The sequence below is a fragment of the Malus sylvestris genome, chromosome 15, assembly GCF_916048215.2.
Source record: "Malus sylvestris chromosome 15, drMalSylv7.2, whole genome shotgun sequence".
NCBI lineage: Eukaryota > Viridiplantae > Streptophyta > Magnoliopsida > Rosales > Rosaceae > Malus > Malus sylvestris.
Window position 1 is genome coordinate 37,069,247 of NC_062274.1, and position 20,146 is coordinate 37,089,392.

The 20,146-nt window shown below is 38.9% G+C and overlaps 1 protein-coding gene and 2 long non-coding RNA genes across 3 annotated transcripts; 2 read left to right on the forward strand and 1 right to left on the reverse strand.

The window, feature by feature from the left end:
- Positions 1-292: 292 nt before the first annotated feature.
- LOC126601268 (U-box domain-containing protein 27-like) lies at positions 293-1,719 on the reverse strand. The gene has a single exon (XM_050267951.1). The coding sequence runs from the start codon at positions 1,629-1,631 to the stop codon at positions 372-374; it is 1,260 nt and encodes a 419-aa protein (XP_050123908.1). The 5' UTR covers positions 1,632-1,719; the 3' UTR covers positions 293-371.
- A 9,942-nt stretch (positions 1,720-11,661) lies between these two features.
- LOC126604701 (uncharacterized) lies at positions 11,662-14,543 on the forward strand. The gene is made up of 3 exons (XR_007616718.1): positions 11,662-12,221; positions 13,228-13,309; positions 14,192-14,543. It is a non-coding gene; the product is annotated as an uncharacterized LOC126604701 (long non-coding RNA).
- A 1,661-nt stretch (positions 14,544-16,204) lies between these two features.
- On the forward strand, positions 16,205-17,330 carry LOC126604596 (uncharacterized). The gene is made up of 2 exons (XR_007616690.1): positions 16,205-16,798; positions 16,889-17,330. It is a non-coding gene; the product is annotated as an uncharacterized LOC126604596 (long non-coding RNA).
- The last annotated feature ends 2,816 nt before the right edge of the window (positions 17,331-20,146 follow it).

Genomic DNA, 20,146 nt, shown 5'->3' on the forward strand with positions numbered 1-20,146 from the left:
CAAATATGAAAAAGTTAAAAAATAAAAATAAAAAAATAAATGTCCCGTCCCGTACCACACATAAACGATGTACCAAATAACAGACGGAACATGGATAATTTAGTCATTTACCTTTTGGTTCCATTCCGTCCATGCGCTTACCAAGTGCAGAACTGAACAACAATCTCATTGCATACCAAACATAACACATAACATCAGTTTCGTCCCGTCCTGTCTGCGTACCAAACGGTACCTTTCAGAATTTGAAATAGGTGAAGCAATCCATAAATAAAAAAATAAAAAGAATAAAATCTAAAAATAAAATTAATTTCTCCTTTGTATTGGACTACCAAAATTTGTGTCATTTACAATATCATTTCGTCTCTCAAATCTCAGAAGGGCATGATATGAGTGGTCTTAGTATCATAACAAGAAATAACCGATTTCGAATTCACACGAAATATCTTGAGCAAATCGGCACACATTTGCCGAACTGCCGGCGAGCAATTACTTTGCATCAGCAGCAATATCTTGGTCAACCCATTCGCCCTCCCCACCGCCTCTTGCGCCGCCCTCTCCTTAAACAAATAGCACACGCTCCACAGTATCGTCACCGCTTGCTCCGTCGCCGCACTCGACACCTTTAGCAGCCTCTGCATGATCCCCGACACGCACTTCCCGTCCCCGCATATCTTCGCCCGCCCTTCCTTCACCGACGACACCGTTTCCAGCACCTTCAACGCCTTCTCCACCGTCGCCATCGTGGAATTGGGGTCCCACAGCAACTTGGACAGCTGTTTCACTGCTCCCGAATAGACCAATATAATCTTCACGCGCTTCGGCGTCGACAGGGCGATTAAGCACGAGAGACTCGCTTCGATGACCGTCGGATCCTTCTCCCGAGCCGTGGATTTCAGCAGTTGGTGTAAAAACCCATCTTTCTCGGCGATCAGGATCTTGGCCTCGGCGTTTACCGAGATTAATTCCAAAACCCCAGCCGATGCGATTCGAGAATTCACGTGTCCATGTTGTGCAATGAGGAGCAGCGACGCCAAGCAATCGCGGCCGGTCTTTTTCAACATCCATCTCGACAGCTCCTCCCGGTCTTGGATTTCGTCCTTCACCAAATCAATGATCATCACGACTTGTTCGAGGACATCGATGTTTTTATCTTCGGCATTACCGCTGCCCCCGAGATATTCGACGAGGACTAGGATGAAGCCGGCGCTTTCGGCGAGGAATTTGCGATTGTCGTCGGACTCTCTGGCGAACCTGACAATCTTGGAAAGGGAATCGAGGGGGTCGGTGTCCATGTGGTGTATCAGGTGGCGGAGGTGGTCCTTGGGCGGTGGTTGTTGGAGGGGGGAAGAGGGTGGCGAGGAGGAGATGGAGTTGCGTGGGGGGAGGTGGAGGGAGTCGGACCAGATACGGATGAGGCGTTGCAAGGTGCGATTGGGGAGCAGGTCTTTGGTGTGGAGGAGTTGCATGGTGGCGGGGCAGGTGTTGTTGCCGTCGTCGAGCCAGCGCTGGATGCTGGAGCGGTCGTAGGTGACGCCGGTGCAGAGGCTCACAGGGGATTCCATCACGTCCAGCGATATCGGGCACCGGAAGATGCTGAGCACCGGGATGTATGGGTTATCGTCCCTCACCATCTGTGTCTCTGTCGCTGTCTCTGTATTCGATTCTTTCGGAATTGTTGGGACAGACAGAGAAAGGGAGGATGGACAAGACAAAAGAGGAGTGGGATTAAACAGGACAACAGAGAGAAATGAAGAAAGAGAGTAAGTAGTCAAAGGTACGCTGATGTCAGCCACTTTACTTTACTCTGAATTTTGTATATTTTTAATAAAATAAAAAATAAAAAATATTCTCTAGTACTTGGTTCTTGGCTGTTTGCCTGATATTCTTTCAAAGTAAAGCTCTTCGTGATATAATTCGGTAAATTTCTTGTCTACATTTGGTGCAATGCTATCCACACTTTTTTTTTTATTTCTCACACATCTCTTGTTAATTTATGTCTATTGATCTTCTTCATTTCATCCGATCTGACGGTTGAAAATTAAAAATGTGTATGAGAAGTAAAAATCATGTGTAGATATCACATCCCTTAGCGCAAATGTGTAAAAAAAAAAATTAGAATTTTATATGTGCGTTTCTTTATTGAAAAAATAACTTTTATATGCACATAAGCGCATGTAAAAAAACTAATAATATTATTATTAGATGACATTGGATTAATAAAATGAGATGCTCGTAACGGTGAATCGGCTCTTGCAGGTTGCAGCTGTATGTACACTATTGCAATCTGCCAATCACAGCCGTTGGGTGAGTAGGAGTAAGGATGATTAGGATCGACGTGGGGCTAGGATATGACGATGTAGAATAACACGACTACTACACACGTGGGATAGACTGCCTTTTAATTAACAAGCGTACAATGGAGAAGAGAACGTGGGGTGGGGAATGCGGGGACCATGAAGGAATGGGCAACGAAGTGGAGCGGTGGCGCCCACCATGGCATTCGGTTGGTCTGTCTTATTGGGTATTACATCATCATCGTCATCTTCCTGGACGGACATTGGTGGGAGAATCGAGACTTCATAGTATGATTTTCTCTTTTTCTTTCTTCTATTCTCTTTTTTTTAATTTAATATAATTAATATGCGTTAACATCTTATTTTAAATTTTTATAAAAAAAAAAAGATAAAAAAGAAAGTGTGATTAGAGGAGGAAATAAGAGAGAAATAAAAGGAAATAATCTTACTCTGGCAGAGAGTGGGGATGAAGGAAAAGGAAGTTTTGAATTTGTGAGGAATTTTTTTGTGAGTAAAATTCTTTCATTTCCTATTCTCGCCTTCTTTCTATAAAAGAATAATATAAAATATTGACGTGATTTAATCGTGACCGTTCAAATAAGAACGGATAAAAGAAGAGGAAAGAAAAAGGGTTAGAATTGTCCTCCATTTCTTTGACAAAAAAAAATAATAATTGTGGGGAATTTTGTGGTTTCTTGAGTTTTAGTAGTTTCGTGATCAACCCATTACAATTGAACAAAATATTCAGCAACTTGGCTAAATCCCCTTATTCCTTGTTTCTTTTGCTAGTTTATCCTTCCACTACGATACTTTTTCTTTTTTAACCAAAAAAAAAACTTTTGGCTGAAATGATTTAATTCTAGTCCTTATTTTTAGATTGTTCAAAATTAAATATTGATAGCATATTAATTATATATCAATAACACAACGATAAGATGTTGACGACATATTAAACTGATTATTTCAACAAAAAACCCAAAACTTCATAACGAAAATCCACAATTACAATTTGTAACCAGTACTAATATAAGTACAGTGCTAGCCTTGAGGGTATGCAAGTGGTGCCACCGTACAGGATCCCCAAATTCGGAAGGCCCCGATTAAAGATTTTACTTTACCTATATATTTCATATATAAATTTAAACATGCAAAGATATAATCAATTGTTCTCTCAGTGCAATTATCTTGAGCGTATTATCCTTAACCTAGGAGCTGGGTTCGAGTCTTCCCAGAGTTAGTTTTTTTGTGTGTTTTATTTTTAATTATTTTGGTATCTAAAAGCATGGTTTTGTTTGTGTTTATTTTAATTTTTTTTGGTATTTAAAAGCATGGTGTTTTAAACCCAAAAACTTAGGGGAGGCAAATAGGCACCTAGCTACCACACTAAGAATTTTTTTTTTCCTTTACATTATTATTTTTTATGATTAAAAATGTAAAAGAAAATATAGCAACTATAATGTTAGACCTTTTAAGGGGTTTATTCTCTCTCTCTTATATATATATATATATATATATATATATATATATATATATATATATTTTTTTTTTTTTTTTTTTTAATTTTTTTTTTTTTTTTTTATAAATTAGGAGTTTCGAACTCAAAAACATAGGGATGCAAATAAGTACCTAACCACCGGTCCACCACACCTAAATTTGTTTTTGTTTTTTAATCTCAATTCATTCATAATCATAAAAATTAAAATGTAAAAGAAAACATAGCAATGAAAATTCTATACAATTTAAGGGCCTTCGTTAAAGTCTTGCACAGGGCCTCCAAAATCTCAGGATCGGCCCTGTATAAGTAAAACAAAATTCAATCTTGCTTCAGAGAGCAAGCACCATTTTCAAATTCAAGTGTCATGGCTAGACAAGTCAATACTAGTAGTAACGTCTGCTAAAAAAGTTTGTCTCCTTAAAGACATGCTTCTAAGAGATAGTTGAAAAGAAACCCGCAAGCTACTTCATGTCTTCAATAATGGCATGATTTTTCTAGTGTACAACATTTATAACTCAATTAATAAGTTCAGAGTCCCCTTCCACAAAATACGACTAAACCTTTTGGACTCCGCGAACTTTAAAGCATCACGAAGAACGAGAACCTCCATTACAAAAATAGTGTTTTCTCTATTATTGCGTGCTGCAACAATGATAGATTGGCCAACTTGTCCCGTATCCAGAAGCATTAGGCCCTATGTCATTTAGAACTCAAGAGGCGACTTCACAAATTATTTTAAGAAACATGCGAGAGTAAATTTTCTCCCGGGATTGAATTGACGAAAATCTACCCACATAAAGAAAAGAGACAAACGAAGTTAGATATACACATGTGTAGTGTTAGCCAAATGGCCTATGATGCCTAAGTAAGAAAGATTATAGGAAACAATAAAAATATTGTGAGAGTTCTTAATTACCGGAATAAAGCGGATGACCTTGGCTATCTATAAAGAACAAAGGAGTTAATCCTAGCATCCAGATTCGTTGAACATTTTAACATAATGTTACCCAGTCTGCATACTAATGGAGGAATATTCCTATGAGATTCTTAGAATATGCTTCAAAGAGTCTTGCCATGCTAAGAGGTTGATAAGCAAGCCCATTATATATCAGGGTTGCCCAGGTAGTGTGACGATTGACTTGGACTATTTGCAATGAATTGGGCCCGACGCCCTATTGATTTTGGGCTCCTAGGGCCTTAGTAGAGAATGTGGCCCGTTAACCCATTAGAGTTCGACTAATAATTTGCGTATTTCGTCAAGGGAAGAATAGTCATATTTGATAAGCTATGCACGTAGTGTGTTCCCGTAGTCGGGATATTTTACGTTCCATAAATGCCCCTACTTTTTAGGGTAGACGCAGGAAGCCGAAAAAGTTATAGTTTGTAATCTCCCAATTAATATTGCTCTTCAAAATCAAATAGGAAATTGATGTTCAAGGTGGAAAAGGAAAACAATCTTCAAAGTTGAATGGGAAAACAATCTTCTTCCTTAATCTCAAAATTGGCTTGGGAGATTTACTTCCTTCAAAATTCCTACAATGAATGTGACACTTTTCTTTCGCATCACAGATATTAAAGTAAGCATTCATTGGGAACAAAGAGCAATCATTTTCTTATTTTTTTGGTGAGCATAAAAAATTAAACTCCGCGTTGATGTTGGAAAAATAAGAAATTGCCGAAAAACCTTTGGCGCTACAGTTGTTAGTGCACGCAAGTGTGCTTGGTTACGGTGCTGGCAGCTGGGTGTCTCCACTTGGGTCGGCTTGACTTGACTAGGAATTGTTCGGCTATTGATGTCGAGGCTTGGGCCGGTGCTTTCTATTTTATAATTCTTAATCTTCGTCCTTCTTTTCTTTGATAGGTGAATCATGTATTCTTCAATGAAATCCACAGTTCAATATGAGTCTTCTAAAGTTCTTTTGTACAAGCGAGGCGGCTCGCTCACATTTGTGAACCTTTTTGTTCTTTCTTTGCCGAATCAGATACTGTTAAGAGGTATCGTGATTTGGGGCAACATAACATTTTCGTTTTTCCTCAAGGAGTCAAAGCTAAGTTGGTCGGTGACTATTCTTACCTTGAATGGTGCGTGAATGAGAATAACCTCGAGACACATTCGGTTAAATTTCACCCATTCTATATATCTTGAGGGTTTAAGTTTCTCAACACTCGGTTTTAGTATTCCCGCCCAGTTGGCATCGAATGGATATAGAGCAATGATGTGCTTTTCCAACTTGAGTGAGTTCTTCAGGGTGGAGTCAACCTTCCAGGAGTCCTTTGATTTTTAGATAAGGCGTATTGGGTCCTATCGCATTTTAGGATATAAAGATCAAGTTGTTAAGCGAGCCAAGTCAAGTGCCCAACGTTTGAGATCAACAATAGTTGGAAAGCTGAGAATTATGATATGTAAATCCCGCAGTGCCCTGCTCTAATAAGCATTCTTTCTTAGATGTTTTTTTTCTGGAATAAAGATGTTCCGCTTCTAAGTGCCCCCATGCTAACTGAAATGTGTGTGTGTTTTTTTTTTTGTTAGGGGAGTCGATCATGAAGAAAATCATTATCAATCGAGCATGTCAAAGGGTTCGGTGTGCACTAACCATTCTTGCCGAATAGAAAGAGTGACGTTTGTTGTTGAGCCCTCCGAGGTATCAACCGAGTGGTCTACCCCCTGCCGAATAAGTGAAAGGCAAAACTTTGGTGTCACCTGCGCCACAAAATGGGGCTTCTCGTGAATCTGCAATGCCTTCTGACAAAAGCAAGAAATAATGAACTTGCTATCAAATTCGAAGTGAAGTGGTCATTTTGCCTACTCGTGGTGATTCTCCACCTCATAAAAGGCATAAGGTAGATGATGTCCTGCTCGTCAAGATAAATGATGCCCCAAATTCCAAGAATAATGGATGACTCAGAAAGTGGATTATCCCCACTGGTGGGGTTAACCGAGCTTTCTTTGGCATACATGTCAGTTGGTAAAGTGATCTAGCTGAGAGGAATAGGAGTTATCTCTCAATAAAAGCACCCGCTATTAGAACCGAATCTGCACACCTCCATGAGTGGTTGTTGGTACATACTCAAGCAACTTGCAAACAGTAAACAACCATGAGAAAGCCTAAGACCAGGGGGTATGCCGGCCAAAGGCTCTTCGACAGTCAAGTTAGTAATGATTTCAGACTCAAGAGTGGTATAATTCAAGTGTCTAGATTGTGTTACCATAAATGAATCCTAGATGGGTGTACTTATAATGTGGCTAGAGAGACTTTTTTAGGATAGAATCCTAGTTCTAAGCTGGGAGAATACCTATAAGTAGATATTGCACCCTCTTAGGAGTTATGATAACTTGCGAAGTACGCCAATTCCTAGGTTTTAGGAACTCCAAAACTTAAAGGATCTGATTTTGTCCATATTTGGATCAGATTATGTATCTTGCGAAACAAGCATAGTCATCGACTCCGCCTATTGAGACAGGATAGGGTGATCATGACACCGTTAGTCTGTCTAATACAACTTCGCCAGAGCTTGTGAGTCCATAATCAAACTTCTGAGGTAATTGTATTCGAATCAGCCTTACTCTGGCCTTAAAAAATCATGGTCCCACAGATATTTCGTCAGGGGTGCATTGCATTTCGTTGTGCCCCAAGAGCTGGCTCACCATGGTTGTTTAATGGGTGAAGGCGTCTGCCAAATCAACGACTTACCGAAACTGGTGTTGATCATCATTTAAAGTGGAAGTGCTCGGATGGTAGGTGTCTTCGTAGGTAGTGGAAGTGTAATGGACCCAAATGTAAAATTTGAGCCGAGATGGGTCAAATCTACGAAAAAAACAAGGAAAAATACTCTCAATTCAATCGTCGATCTGATGGTCTATCTGGCCTGGGTCGGAGCCAGTCTGGAACCTGGAGCTAGGTTAGTTGAACCAGTCTGAAGATGTGGTCGGGCTACTAGTGCAGGTTGGAGCTTGGGTTGAGGAGTGGGTCAACCCGCATAGCCTTAGAGCGCGCTTGGCTCACGCTAGGCTTGGGCATATGCATGTTAAGCAACTTTGGGTGCTACTAGCCCACGGACTGGGCTGCGTGCCCATTGGAGATGCGTTGGGGCTTCTAGAAGCTGGGCCACTTCATAGGCTTTGATTACTGCTACTGCAAGTGCCTAGGCCTGGGCTTGGACTGCTGCAGTAGCGATGTCTAGAACTCAGCCTGGGGTCACAACTTAGGCCATTGCAGTGGTTGACGCCACTGCTAACATGGACGCAGTGGTAGTGAAGCTTCAGTCGTTGTGTTGAGCCTCAAAAGTGGCGATGTGGGGTCATGTTATTGTCTCCATCATTTGGTCCATATCTTTGAATGTAAGGTGTTTCATTCATTGTGGTTTTGCAATTTCTAACCACTGGATTTTTCTTCCCAAGGCTATTCAAAGAACTTATAAAAAATCTATGTGTAGGAACGTGTAGGAAAATCTACGTTGTAATATCCCAAAAATTTTAAGTGGTGGATTAAAAGTGGATTAGTTGTGGCCATTGTTAGTAAAATTAGTTTGCCTTATTTGAGGTTTGGACCAATTGGTCCTTGGCCCATTAAAAGATCTTTTACTATTGAGACTAACCCTTGGTTAAAAATAAATAAATAAATCCAAATATTTTTTTTGGGAATTTTCAAAAAATGATCCATTTTCTTAATCTTATGACTAAAATAGGACAAATCTGTCATGCACAAGTCATGCCCAATGTGCACAAAACTGAAATGACGAAAATACCCACATATGAATAGTAAAAATTCACATGTGATGACGTCATTTTTCTGGGTTGGAAGAAAGGAATGTCGAGAAATAGGTATGAGCTTTGGGTTTTTTGGTTGAGCTCAAATGTGTGAGCCTTGATTTCGAAGATAGGGAAGTACATAGAGGTTAAAAGAGTGAGCTGGGTTTTGGGTTGACCCTATACCTCTGATTTCAAACACAGGGATGTCGAGAGAGAGCTGAGAAGAGTGAGGTCCGGGTTTTCGGGTTTGAGATCAAATCTAGAGCTATGTGTGTAATTGTTCCATAACCAAACACAACAAATTGTTCCATCCTTAAAGATAGGAAGTTTGTACCATATTTTTGCTTTGACCGAAAGTTCCATTTTTTTCCGATGACTGAAGCCTCTGCAAACATAATAAGGTATGGTGTTTAGTTCCAAGTTTCTACATCAATGACTTATGGAATAAATAGATTGTTTGTAAGGTAAATTAATACTTAGAAGTTAAATTAGGGTTTGCATTTCATTTTGGGGCCTATAGGTTGTGGAATAAACTTTACTTTTTGACATGCTACAAAACTGGGATGGAACCATTTTTGGTTGAAGTGTTGGATTGCAGAAATTTGTGAAATTTTTTCCGTAATGTGCATGTGGTGTGCATACAATGTTCATGGTTATTAACGACAATGAGTATTATGCTTTCCACATGCACGGTTAAGCAGTGGTTGATATAAGTAACAAGATTATACAAACTATCACTGTAACCTTTCATACGTAACAGTTATGTTTAAATTGTATCACTATACCAATAGGTTGCCATTAAAGTTTCGTATTAAGGTGAAAAGTAGCTCGTTGCTCAATTTCCAATTTTGTGCATACCATGTGCAGGAAATGTACATATAATGTGCATTCCGTGTGCATATCATGTATATGGTGCGTATTTACATATTTGATACTTTTCGCATTAACGTAGTTTATGACATGGTAGGCGCTAAAGATAACAAGGATACATATAGTCCTAATTTTTATTTTCATATAATAGTTTGCAAATACATTGCACAACTACATTACATCTAAGCCTTCAAATTAAGTCTACCATAGCTATTAAGCATAAAGCTCACCGAACAATCACCAATACTAAATTTTATTAAACGATGAGACCTCCTTCATTGTCAAAGAATCCCATTGTGGTTTATAGGGCTCATTTCCCTTGGCTATCTCACAAAAATCCTCAACCCCTTGTTCTGTTCTTCCTTCATTTCAATCTTTCCCTGCTAAGAACGCTCGTACGACTCAATATGGCTGGGACGCTTCTACTACAATTTAAAATTTAGGGATGAGTCCTTTCTCGAGATGTGTTAGCCTTCATTTTTTGTTTGCTTGCATGGTAAAGTGCTTCATTGGCTTTACCGTTGAGGTCTATAAGCTTTTTTTTTGCCTTCATTAGCTTATGGTTCTAATACTCAACGGCATCTGTCTCATAATTGAGTCTCCCATAGACCTGATCTATACTTTTCAGCAGTGTCTCCAAGTCGACAAAGCTAAACGATAATGTAGGATTTGCCTTGGGTGATCCTAGAAGTGGAGAAGGTTCCATGTTGTACCACCCATGGAACTTGGGGTTAGAACCCTCAGTTTCATGTCTGAACTTTGACATTTGGTGTTGTGAATTGTTTTGGCTATTTGAGAATTGGAATCGCTTTTTGGTATGGGTATAATTGTTATGGAAAATAAGTGTGAGAAGCCTATTTATACAACTATATCATTGATGTGAAAGAAAACCCATTGGGTAAAAGAGAGATTGTGTTGAAAGTGTTTGGGTGGTGAGGATTTATTGCATGTGACCTACAAAAGTTGTAGGAATCCTAGGCTACTTCATTTTCAACATATATGTTAGTCTATTATCAAATCTCACACTCCCTACTTCATTTCCAACATATAATATAATACTATAGGTTAGGGAAATTGATCAGTGGCGAAGCAACATGGATGGAAAGGTTGGTCCATGCCCATCCTACAATTTTTGTAATATATATTAATGGTGTGCAAGTATAAACAATATTAAGCATCATGTCAGTGAGTATAGTTTGGTAGTTTCAACAACGCATGGGTTCGAAACTTGATGGGTTTTACATCTTTTTTTGTTTTTTTTTTTCCTAAACCCAGCCTTATGTTTTACCATATAAAATTCTATTCCTTTTTGGTTCTATACAATTTAGAGGAAGATCTAATGAATCCCTAGATCTAATTATGTTCAAAGAAAATGTCATAGTAATATAGTTTTGAGTCATGACTTTAATTTTTTATTCTAATTTAATGCGGTAATTTTTTTTTATTAAAGCTCGTAAACAAGTTTTATTCTTATGATATAATCGATTCAATACTAATTTTTCATATATACCTTAAAACTCCATCTCTCCTATTTGAGTAAAATTGACCATCCTAATGTGTCTTAGAAATCCATAAGCAACTCTATGGCCAAGGAGTTTGTTACATATCATGTGCATAACATGTGCATATAATGTACATATAATTCATGTATTTGTGTTCAAATATGATTATGATAACATGATTTTGTATGTATAATTAACAGGGATTTGTATATATACCCAACAATTGGCCATTATTCTAGAATACTGATCTTATAATTCATGTATTTGTGTTGGAATACGATTATGAAAACATGGTTTTCATAATATGTGTAATCATGTGTGAAGGTATACCGTAACTTTGGTGTACTAATATACATATTATTGTAGTGAAATAGATTAATTAATTAATAAAGAAAAAATAAAACTTTTTAATTAATTGTGAAAGATATGATTGTTGGGGGTATTTGAACGGGGATATTTGTGACTTCACCATAAAAAGGTTCGTATCAGAACCATTCCTTTCCAAGGTGAAATTGTTGCAAACCGTCATATCTCTTCCCCTAATTGTCCAAAAGATACAAACCATATATTTAAGTTATATTCATAAGGGTTTGTGTTTTATTTGAAAACCACAACTTCTTAAAACCATAACCATCTCTACGCCCATACAAAGTCAAAACCACAAAATTTTCAAACCAAAAGCACAAGTTCTTGTCCAAAAGATGAAGAAAGCCAAAACTACCTCAACACCCATACAATCTCTTCCCGACGAACTTCTTCTCCAAAAACTGATAAAGGTTGCGTCCCGGTACCTGTTTTCAGCAAAGATGGTGTGCAAGAAGTTCAACCAAATCATTCAAGACGACCACTTATTCGAACACGTCAACATTAGGGAATTTGAAGGCTTCAACCCCCTTACTTCATGGACCAATAAGGAAGATGTCTCCAAGTTCTTGAAATGGTGTAGGGAGTGCGGCAATTCCTACGCCTTGTACATGCTAGGGATGACATACTTCTTCCAAGACAATAAGAAAGAAGTCAGAATTGAGGCTATGAAGATGGCGATCTCAAAGGATCATGAAGTAGCAACATACGTCTACGATTTCATCTTGTTGTCATCTTGGTGCTTACGTTAACAAATAAGTAAAAAAGGGAAAGTTTATTGTTCTAGAAAACCCTCTTTCTTGCTGCTTTCTTCTTCAACCGAGGGAGATGAAGAGGTTCCTCTCTTTTAGCTCTTGCCAAAATTTTAGGAGGAGGAACTTAGTTTTCTTTTCCTTTGCTTGTGAAGATTTGGACTAGTAAGATTCATTCCTTCGTCTCCATTAGAGGTATCTATTTCTTACATTGAAATTTATTAGCTATTTGGTTAGATAACCTTTGAATTAGATTTGGTGGGAGTAGGAAAATTGAAAGTATCATTTTCCATGTTATAGTTTTAAGGATGAGCACTAAGTGCTTGATTAAAGTCCCCCAATTAAGCTTGAATTAGGGTCTGTTCTGTTGGAAATTTGAGTAGTTTGAGTAGAAATTTCCTTGTCCCACATTGGCCATTCCCAAAAGATTTTATCACTTTATAAGGTTTTGTCCTTTAAAGAAAGTGATTGGAGTAATAGGCCTGGAGACTAAAATTGGGCTCACCCTTGGGGTTGGGCTTTGGGGTGTAATAATTAATTGGTAATTAATATATAATTAATATATATTTAATTGTCTAATAATTAAATTATTTAATTAATTATTTTTCGAATTTACTTAATTATTTTTTAATTAAATTCGAATTTAATTAATTAATTATTTTTTTATGAAAAGACTCATCCTTTCAGATGAAGTCTGAGAGTTCTTTCTGAACACAGAGCAAAGCACCCTTCTGAAGAGATGTCTCCCAACAGTCACACCCCATTCTCATACATGTTGCAAACAGGCATCTATATGCTATATATACATACATCTGCATAGCATTTAGTACACAGAAATAATAAACTTCATCTTCTACATTCATAAACCTTCTTACTGAGAGAACCACACTAAATTCGCCAGAAGTTAAATTTTCCGGTGCTGGAATTTTAACTTGATCGTTGAATCCTGGTGAAGCATACGTCCGTAGAACTACAAGCACAGAGTAGGGACGAAATTTCTGTTTCAAGGACATTGCGGTACGCAAGCCTCGATCTTCAAGTTGTCTGTTTTATAATTCATATTCTAGTTTATATTTTGTTAGTTTCTATTGCATTTATTATTTATTAGCATATATAAATTATCACAGATTGTTGACTTATATCCAACATGTTCGTCTGGTATTTTGTACAACCAGTGAGTAATGATTTTTCTTACTCATAGATATGGAAGAGAAGGATATCAGGTGACTACGGAGCAGGTCGACAAACACCATGGGAGTGGAACATCAACAAATTTTTTTGAGGTAGGGGTGTTTTAATATAAAAAAAATATTTGGTTTTTATTTGGATTTTTTCCTTTTGGTTTGATGGAGGAATTGTTGGCGTTCTAGCTCCATTTCGAGCTTACTAAAATGCTTTTCCATTTTCGACTATGTGAAAGAAATGAAGCAGATGTTTCAGTATGGTTTGATTCTAATGACTTTAATTTTCTTTCTACAACTATGGTGTGTTTAAAGTAAAAAGGTTTTTTCAAGATTGTGTTTTTTATGTGCATGCCTTTTATTTTACTCGTTATGAAATTTTGAAGCATGTTGAGATGAATGTTTGATTGTGAAAGTAGATGGAAAGTAGTATAATACATCTGCAATGAGAATGTTGTGAAATGTATGAATGGGTACAATGACCCATGAAATTGTTAGATAATGGGCACAATGACCCAATGTTCCCCAAGGGAAGCTCCATCTAGGGGCTACGAGAATGAGTTATCAATGTTATAAATATGTGTGATGTATATTGGCTAGGTATACTACGATTCTTTTCAATCTGCTAATCACTTGTTAGTGATACAAGAAAATGTTTGTGATTAGTTGTGCTATTTTTCTTTAAATGATAATGGCTCCGTTGTTCTTAAAACAAAAGAAATGCTTTTGAACTATGTGTCGTGTACCGTGTTGTTATCAAAGCTACTAGTGCTCTGAAACTTTGGTTTTTCTATTGTATGTTTATTTCCAAGCATTTTTAGAGCATATTTTCGTTGTTGAATTACATAGTAGTGGATGTGAATGTTTCTAAATTGCTCTTATCATTTTTCGGCATGCACCAAGAATTTAAATGACTATGGACTTACCGGAAAACCCCTACTGGGCATTTTATGCTCACCTTGTTTTCTAAAAATGTATTTTCAGGTGGTGTAAGGTTGACAACCTGAGTTTTGAGTTGCAGCTCTATTGTGGACTAGTAGAAAGGAGTCCTGACGTATATATCTTTTGGGTGAGCTGCGAAAATATTTTGTCTAGTTCGTCTTAGTCTGTAAATGACCCTTTTGTAGCATTGTAAATTAAGATGACATGGGCCACAATGAGCCTCCACTTACCAGGGCAATGTGAACCATGTAACATTTGATCACTTGTCTTTTGACATTCATAATTTCTGCTCATGTTTATTTTCATCAAATGACCTGAACATGTTTTTCTTGTAAGAAGCCTTGAAGTTTCTTTGGTAAACTCATTAAAATCTGTGAGGCTTGATCTGTTACATTTTGAGAACTATTATGAAATTTGGTTATATTCAAACTTGTGGCTGATTATCTACTAATTATTTTCACTTTTCTTAGAACGGAATCGATTTCATTTCCAAAGACTTTTAAAGTGATCGAGGCTGCTGAAGTTTTTTTTTTTTTCCTCTAAAACAAACAACAACATAACTGTCTTGGACTTAAATTTTACTTTACTTCCCGAACTCAAAAACCCATTAAATTTTTAAACAAGTTAGCGTTATAGCTCTACTTTGGATCTGGAAATTTTCATACTTTTTTATTTGACGAGTTATTTTTAGTGAATTTTACTGTATAGATCATTTTTGCAGTTTGTATTACAGCAAGAGGTCCTTAACTCTAATTCTTAAAGTTACATTTGTAGTTTGGTTTAATATATTTGTTGAGTTTCAATTTTTCATTGACATAATCTTTAGTTAATATTTGTTTTACACTCTTAATGTAAGATCCCACATCAACCAACGGAGAGGGGTCGGTGTTCCTTATATGTACATGCTCCCCTCCCCATAGCACGAGGCCTTTTAAGAACTCAATGGCTCCGGATTCCATTGAAACTCCGAAGTTAAGCGCGTTCGGGCGAGAGCAGTCCTAGGATAGGTGACCCACTGGAAAGTTCTCGTTTGAGTTCTCACAAATAAATATGTAAGGGAATGGTAAGCCCAAAGCGGACAATATCGTGCTACGGCGGAGTCGAGACTGGGATGTGACATAATGGTATTAGAGCCACTCTGCCATTCGGTATGGAGGTGCCGGCGAGGACGCCGGGTTCCCCTTAAGTAGGGTGAATTGTAAGATCCCACATCGACCAACAGAAAGGGGATGATATGCCTTATATGTACATGCTCCCCTCCCTATAGCACGAGGCCTTTTGGGAACTCATTGGCTTCAAATTCCATCGGAACTCCGAAGTTAAGCGAGTTCAGGCGAGAGCAGTCCTAGGATGGGTGACCCACTGGGAAGTTCTCGTCTAAGTTCCCAGAAACAAATCCGTGAGGGAATGGTAAGCCCAAAATGGACAATATCGTGCTATGGCGGAGTCGAGACTGGGATATGACACCTAAACAACCACTTGGTTCTATTTATTTCTCTTAATTTCACATCTTGATTTTTGGGGTGTGACATATGTAATAGGAAATTGGAAAAGGGAATGTGAGAGCCTTTTTCAAGCGTTAACACCTTCAATCAAGGACCAAAGCCACCTAGGTTAGTTTCTTCGATGCCTAAGTTAGTTTCTCCGAAAAAAAAAGTGAGCATTTAGGGCTTGTATGCGTAGTAAAAAGCTTACCAAAACTTGGTGGAAATAAGGAATTCATAAGGAGGTGGCCAACCTAGGTGTAGGGTTTTGTTCTACACGTGGCAGCTTCCCATTGGCCAAAGTGAGTCATCCATAGGATGGATAAGGAAAGAATTATTCCAGAGATATTAATTAGAAGATAATATATTGTCATGATGAAGTAAATATCCTTGATTGATTGTGATAAGGATTCCTTACTTGTTTTTGAGTTGATCTTCAATCAGGAATATATTAAAGATAGGATTTTGTGATTAATCATATTTTTAATTCCTTTGACCTTTCCTTCATGCCATGCGCAAGGGAGCTTGGTGATGTCGTATTCAACTGCTTAATGGATTTATCTGCCTCCCCTCCGTCAAACCCAACCTCCCCTCACGGACATTGGGGTTTATCTGCCTCCATTTTTTATTCTTCAAGTCTGAAGTGTTTTTTTGGTTAAATAGCTTTGAAAAGCTTTCGTATGGTTGAACACGTGTCAAACTTTGTTACACGCATAGCAGGGTGGGTATGGTGATTGCATTGGGGACGTGGGTAATGGGGTGGGTGCGTAATGGATTATGGGGTGGGTATTGAACAAACAGATCAGGTTTTCTTTTCTTTTTTTTTTTAATTCAAACTTGTGTTTATTTGTAGAAATTATAGCTATCATTTAGTTCTGCAAATATGTTGCAACCCTAACGCGATAGAGCTCGGATTGCCAACCACCGATTTGATTTTTTTTTTTTAAATGGTAGAGACGATGGGGTTTGATTCGATTACTTCGGTGAATAAATATGTTATTGAAGATTAAACTTCGGTCCAAGCCATCACTGAGAGGAAAGTTGGTCCTGCTAAGTAGAGGAGCTTGCTAAGAGAAAGACAGTGAAATGAGAGAGCACAGAGTTCTACGGTCTTGCAAATTCAGAATCAGAAAACAGATACTGCGTTGCAGTGTTAAATCTAAGGGTAAATTTGTTGACCCTAAAAACTACCAAACCTATGTGGCGCATAGGCTGAGTAATTAATAAGCTAACTATGTCATTCGGTTGTGTGCAGGGCATGCCAACTCGTCGATCGAGCTCGGCCAGGGAGTAGAATGTATTGCGTGGCGTTGGGCGTGCTGCTGCCTTCTTAATCTTGTTACTGTGGCCGAGGAAAGAACATGTCTCGGCCTTCGGGTTCTAGAGCCTGAAGACAAGGCTGCTAATCTTGTGAAGTTCACGGATCGTCGGCGTCGGGTTCGGTCACAGTGATTATATTCGTAAGAATATAAGCACGCCGAACTGGCACCAAACTATACGGATACAAGTACTTAAAAGAGATGTATGTCTTGATGGTGAATGTGGTCCAGCCGTCAGAATGCCGAACTCTAAAACTTACTTGTGAATATCCTATCATAAAACAACTCGGCGTTCAATGTGTCGAGCCCAGTAACTTGTAACACCTCACTTCGCCTAGAAGGCTAATGACATGACCTCTGCCAATAAGGATTCGAAAATCCTTCTCGATCGAGACTTAGATAGGTAACCAGTCGATCTCGACGCAATGTTGTTTATCCAAACTGAGGGTGCTTCGCGGTCGGCTGATTCACGGCAACAATGTTGTTTATCCAAACTGAAGATGTTCACCAGATGCCTTCACAGTGCTGTTTATCCAAACTGAAGGTGTGTTGGCCAAAAAGAAAATAAAAATCTCAAGGTTGTTAAGAGGTTTCGCGTAGAGCGAGAGTTTGCGCAGGGCAGTTTGTGTGTTGAATTGGTGGGGGCTTAGAATGATGCACCCATTCTTATTTATAGCAGCTAATCTCATCATGGTCGAACCAGAACTATACTCAGATTAGGATTCTTTATCCTAATGTAACCAAGTCTCGGCCAATCCTACCTCCATTAAGACCTTGAACCAAACTCTTTATCCAGCCACATTCACTTCTCAAATCTCAACATCACTCTATTAAGACTCCTTATCATCCTAGGACTCGGCTCATTCACCCTTATCCAGATCAATCCTTCTTGTAATAGGACTCGGCCGACCTGACTGGACGGCTCATGACCACTAGACGGCCCATAGCATTTTTGGAAGAGCTGTGGACCGAACATAAACCTACGTTTGGCCTACTAATATTATTTTGGGCCTAAATATTTCCCCCTCGCTTCTGAGGTCTTCGGCCTAGAACTCCTTAGCCGAGTTTCGACCTTGAAGAAATGAAATCAAACCCTAAAGGTATCTTTAAAAGACGATGAAAATATTCCACACACCAAGCGCATTTATGAAGCACGATTGCACGATCTTAATTCTGTCAGACACCCTGCCACGTGGCGACTCCTGAGCCTAATCGTCTGTCATTAATAATGACCCTTAAAACGTGCAACCATCGAACCATCTCTTTGCCATTAAATCCGCCATCACACGCAAACATGCATCCTCAAACCACGAAAACCTCGGTCCCTTCACCTGGGTCTTCTGAATATCCATTATGATTATCAAATTTTTTAGTCGATTCTACCCCTTATTTAAAAAAAAAAAAAAAAAACAACGGTTGCTCTTCTTTCCATAATGCCTATAAATACCCGGCTCTTTTTCATTCAAACTTTATGCTTTCAAAATTTTTGAATCTTCATTGCCATTCGTTCTCATATCTTAGAAGATGTCGAAACCCAGAAAGATCCAATCCCAAACCCAGAAAAATCCTTGAGTTCTTCAACAATGGCTTCTAACACTTTTATCACCAAGCTTTCTGAGAAGTGTGCCAAGTGCAAAGACTTCATCGACTGCAACGCTATCAAGACCTTACGGTTTAAAGGTGATTCAGTTGCTTCCCACCAGATATTGGGACCTATTTTCAAAGACGTTGTCCTAGAGACTATTAGTGAAATGCTCAAAGCCAACTGCTTAAAACCCTTGCGCTAGGGGTATGATTGGTCGAAGTGGGATTCGGCCAGGCCTCAAGGATCTTGGCCCACTGCATCCTGGGTAGCTTGGGTGGAACGAATGGAGAAGTTCTTTAGCACATAATGGAAAACTCTTGGTATTTATGATCCTATCAAGCTCTCGACAATTGAGATTGTTATAGACCGGGAGCTTCTCATAGCAGCCTTGAGTTTTTGGTGCTCGGCCACCAACACCATGGTACTCCCTCTCGACCCTATTAGCCCAACCATGCTCGACATATCAATTGTCCTTGGTACTTCTCCATCTGGTCTTCTAGTTGATGTCGTCCTTCCTAGGTATCAATTGAACTTAGACCTTAAAGCATTATTTGAATAACGTGTCGTTGAAGCCCTAAAGAAGAAAAACCAAGAAGCCCCAAAAGAAGAAGTCCAAAAGTTGCACAAGAACTTCTTTAACTATAACACTTTCATCTACCACTTTGCTGGCCAAGGAGAAGATGACATTCAGAAGGGGAACATGAAGCTTTTCTATTCTACTGGTACAACAAATTTATTGTTTGTACCAAGTCGAATAAATGTTTGATCGAAAACATGCCCGTGGCCGAAGCCCATGGCCGGTGGTCACACCCTAGCTCTTAGTTCAGTCATCCTTGCCAACCTCATGCGTTGCTTGGTCGAAACGACCGTCACCAGAATTAACCCGCACCAGAATTGCCCACTCTGGGTTTTCCAGTTCTAGTTGCAAGTTTATTTCGCCACACTGAGGCCAGAAATCCCCAACTTCTTTAAATACTTCTTCGGCCTAGAAGATCTCTCTAACGACGAGTTCCTGATCTGCCATCATCAAGAGTACCCATCTTCCATCAAACTTCCATCCTCAGCCTGGGCTGAGATCGAAGACACCGACCTTCTGCAAAACTGGGGGTCGTTCGTGCTAACTAGCGACCTTCCCCTTGGTTGTGATGCTCGACGAGCAAGTTGGGAAGTCTACCATCCCCACTTTACTGCTCGGTAACTTGGCTACCTTCAAGGATGCCCTGTGCCCCTGCTCACCTCCCAATCCCTTCTAAGTCGAAGACGTCTCTCTAGTTCATCCCAAAAAAAAAGTGTAGAGAGGCCGAGCGAGAATTTCAAGAAAGATGCACAAAACTCCGCCTTCGGCCGAACGTTCCTGAAACTCATAGCACTGCTAAATGGCGGGAAGCATACATCCAAGAATTCTTTGGCACACCGATCGAGGATGCCATCAAAAAGATCTTCAATGACCGTCCAAAGAAAGCTTATGCTCCAAAATCCAAAGAAGCAGCCCAAGGTATACATCATTTATTTATTTCTATCTTATGCCCAAAATTTTCATCCTAACTTGAGTCTATTTTCAGTGAGTCGTTCAACAAATAGAGCCGACACGGCCGTGACGATTGCAATA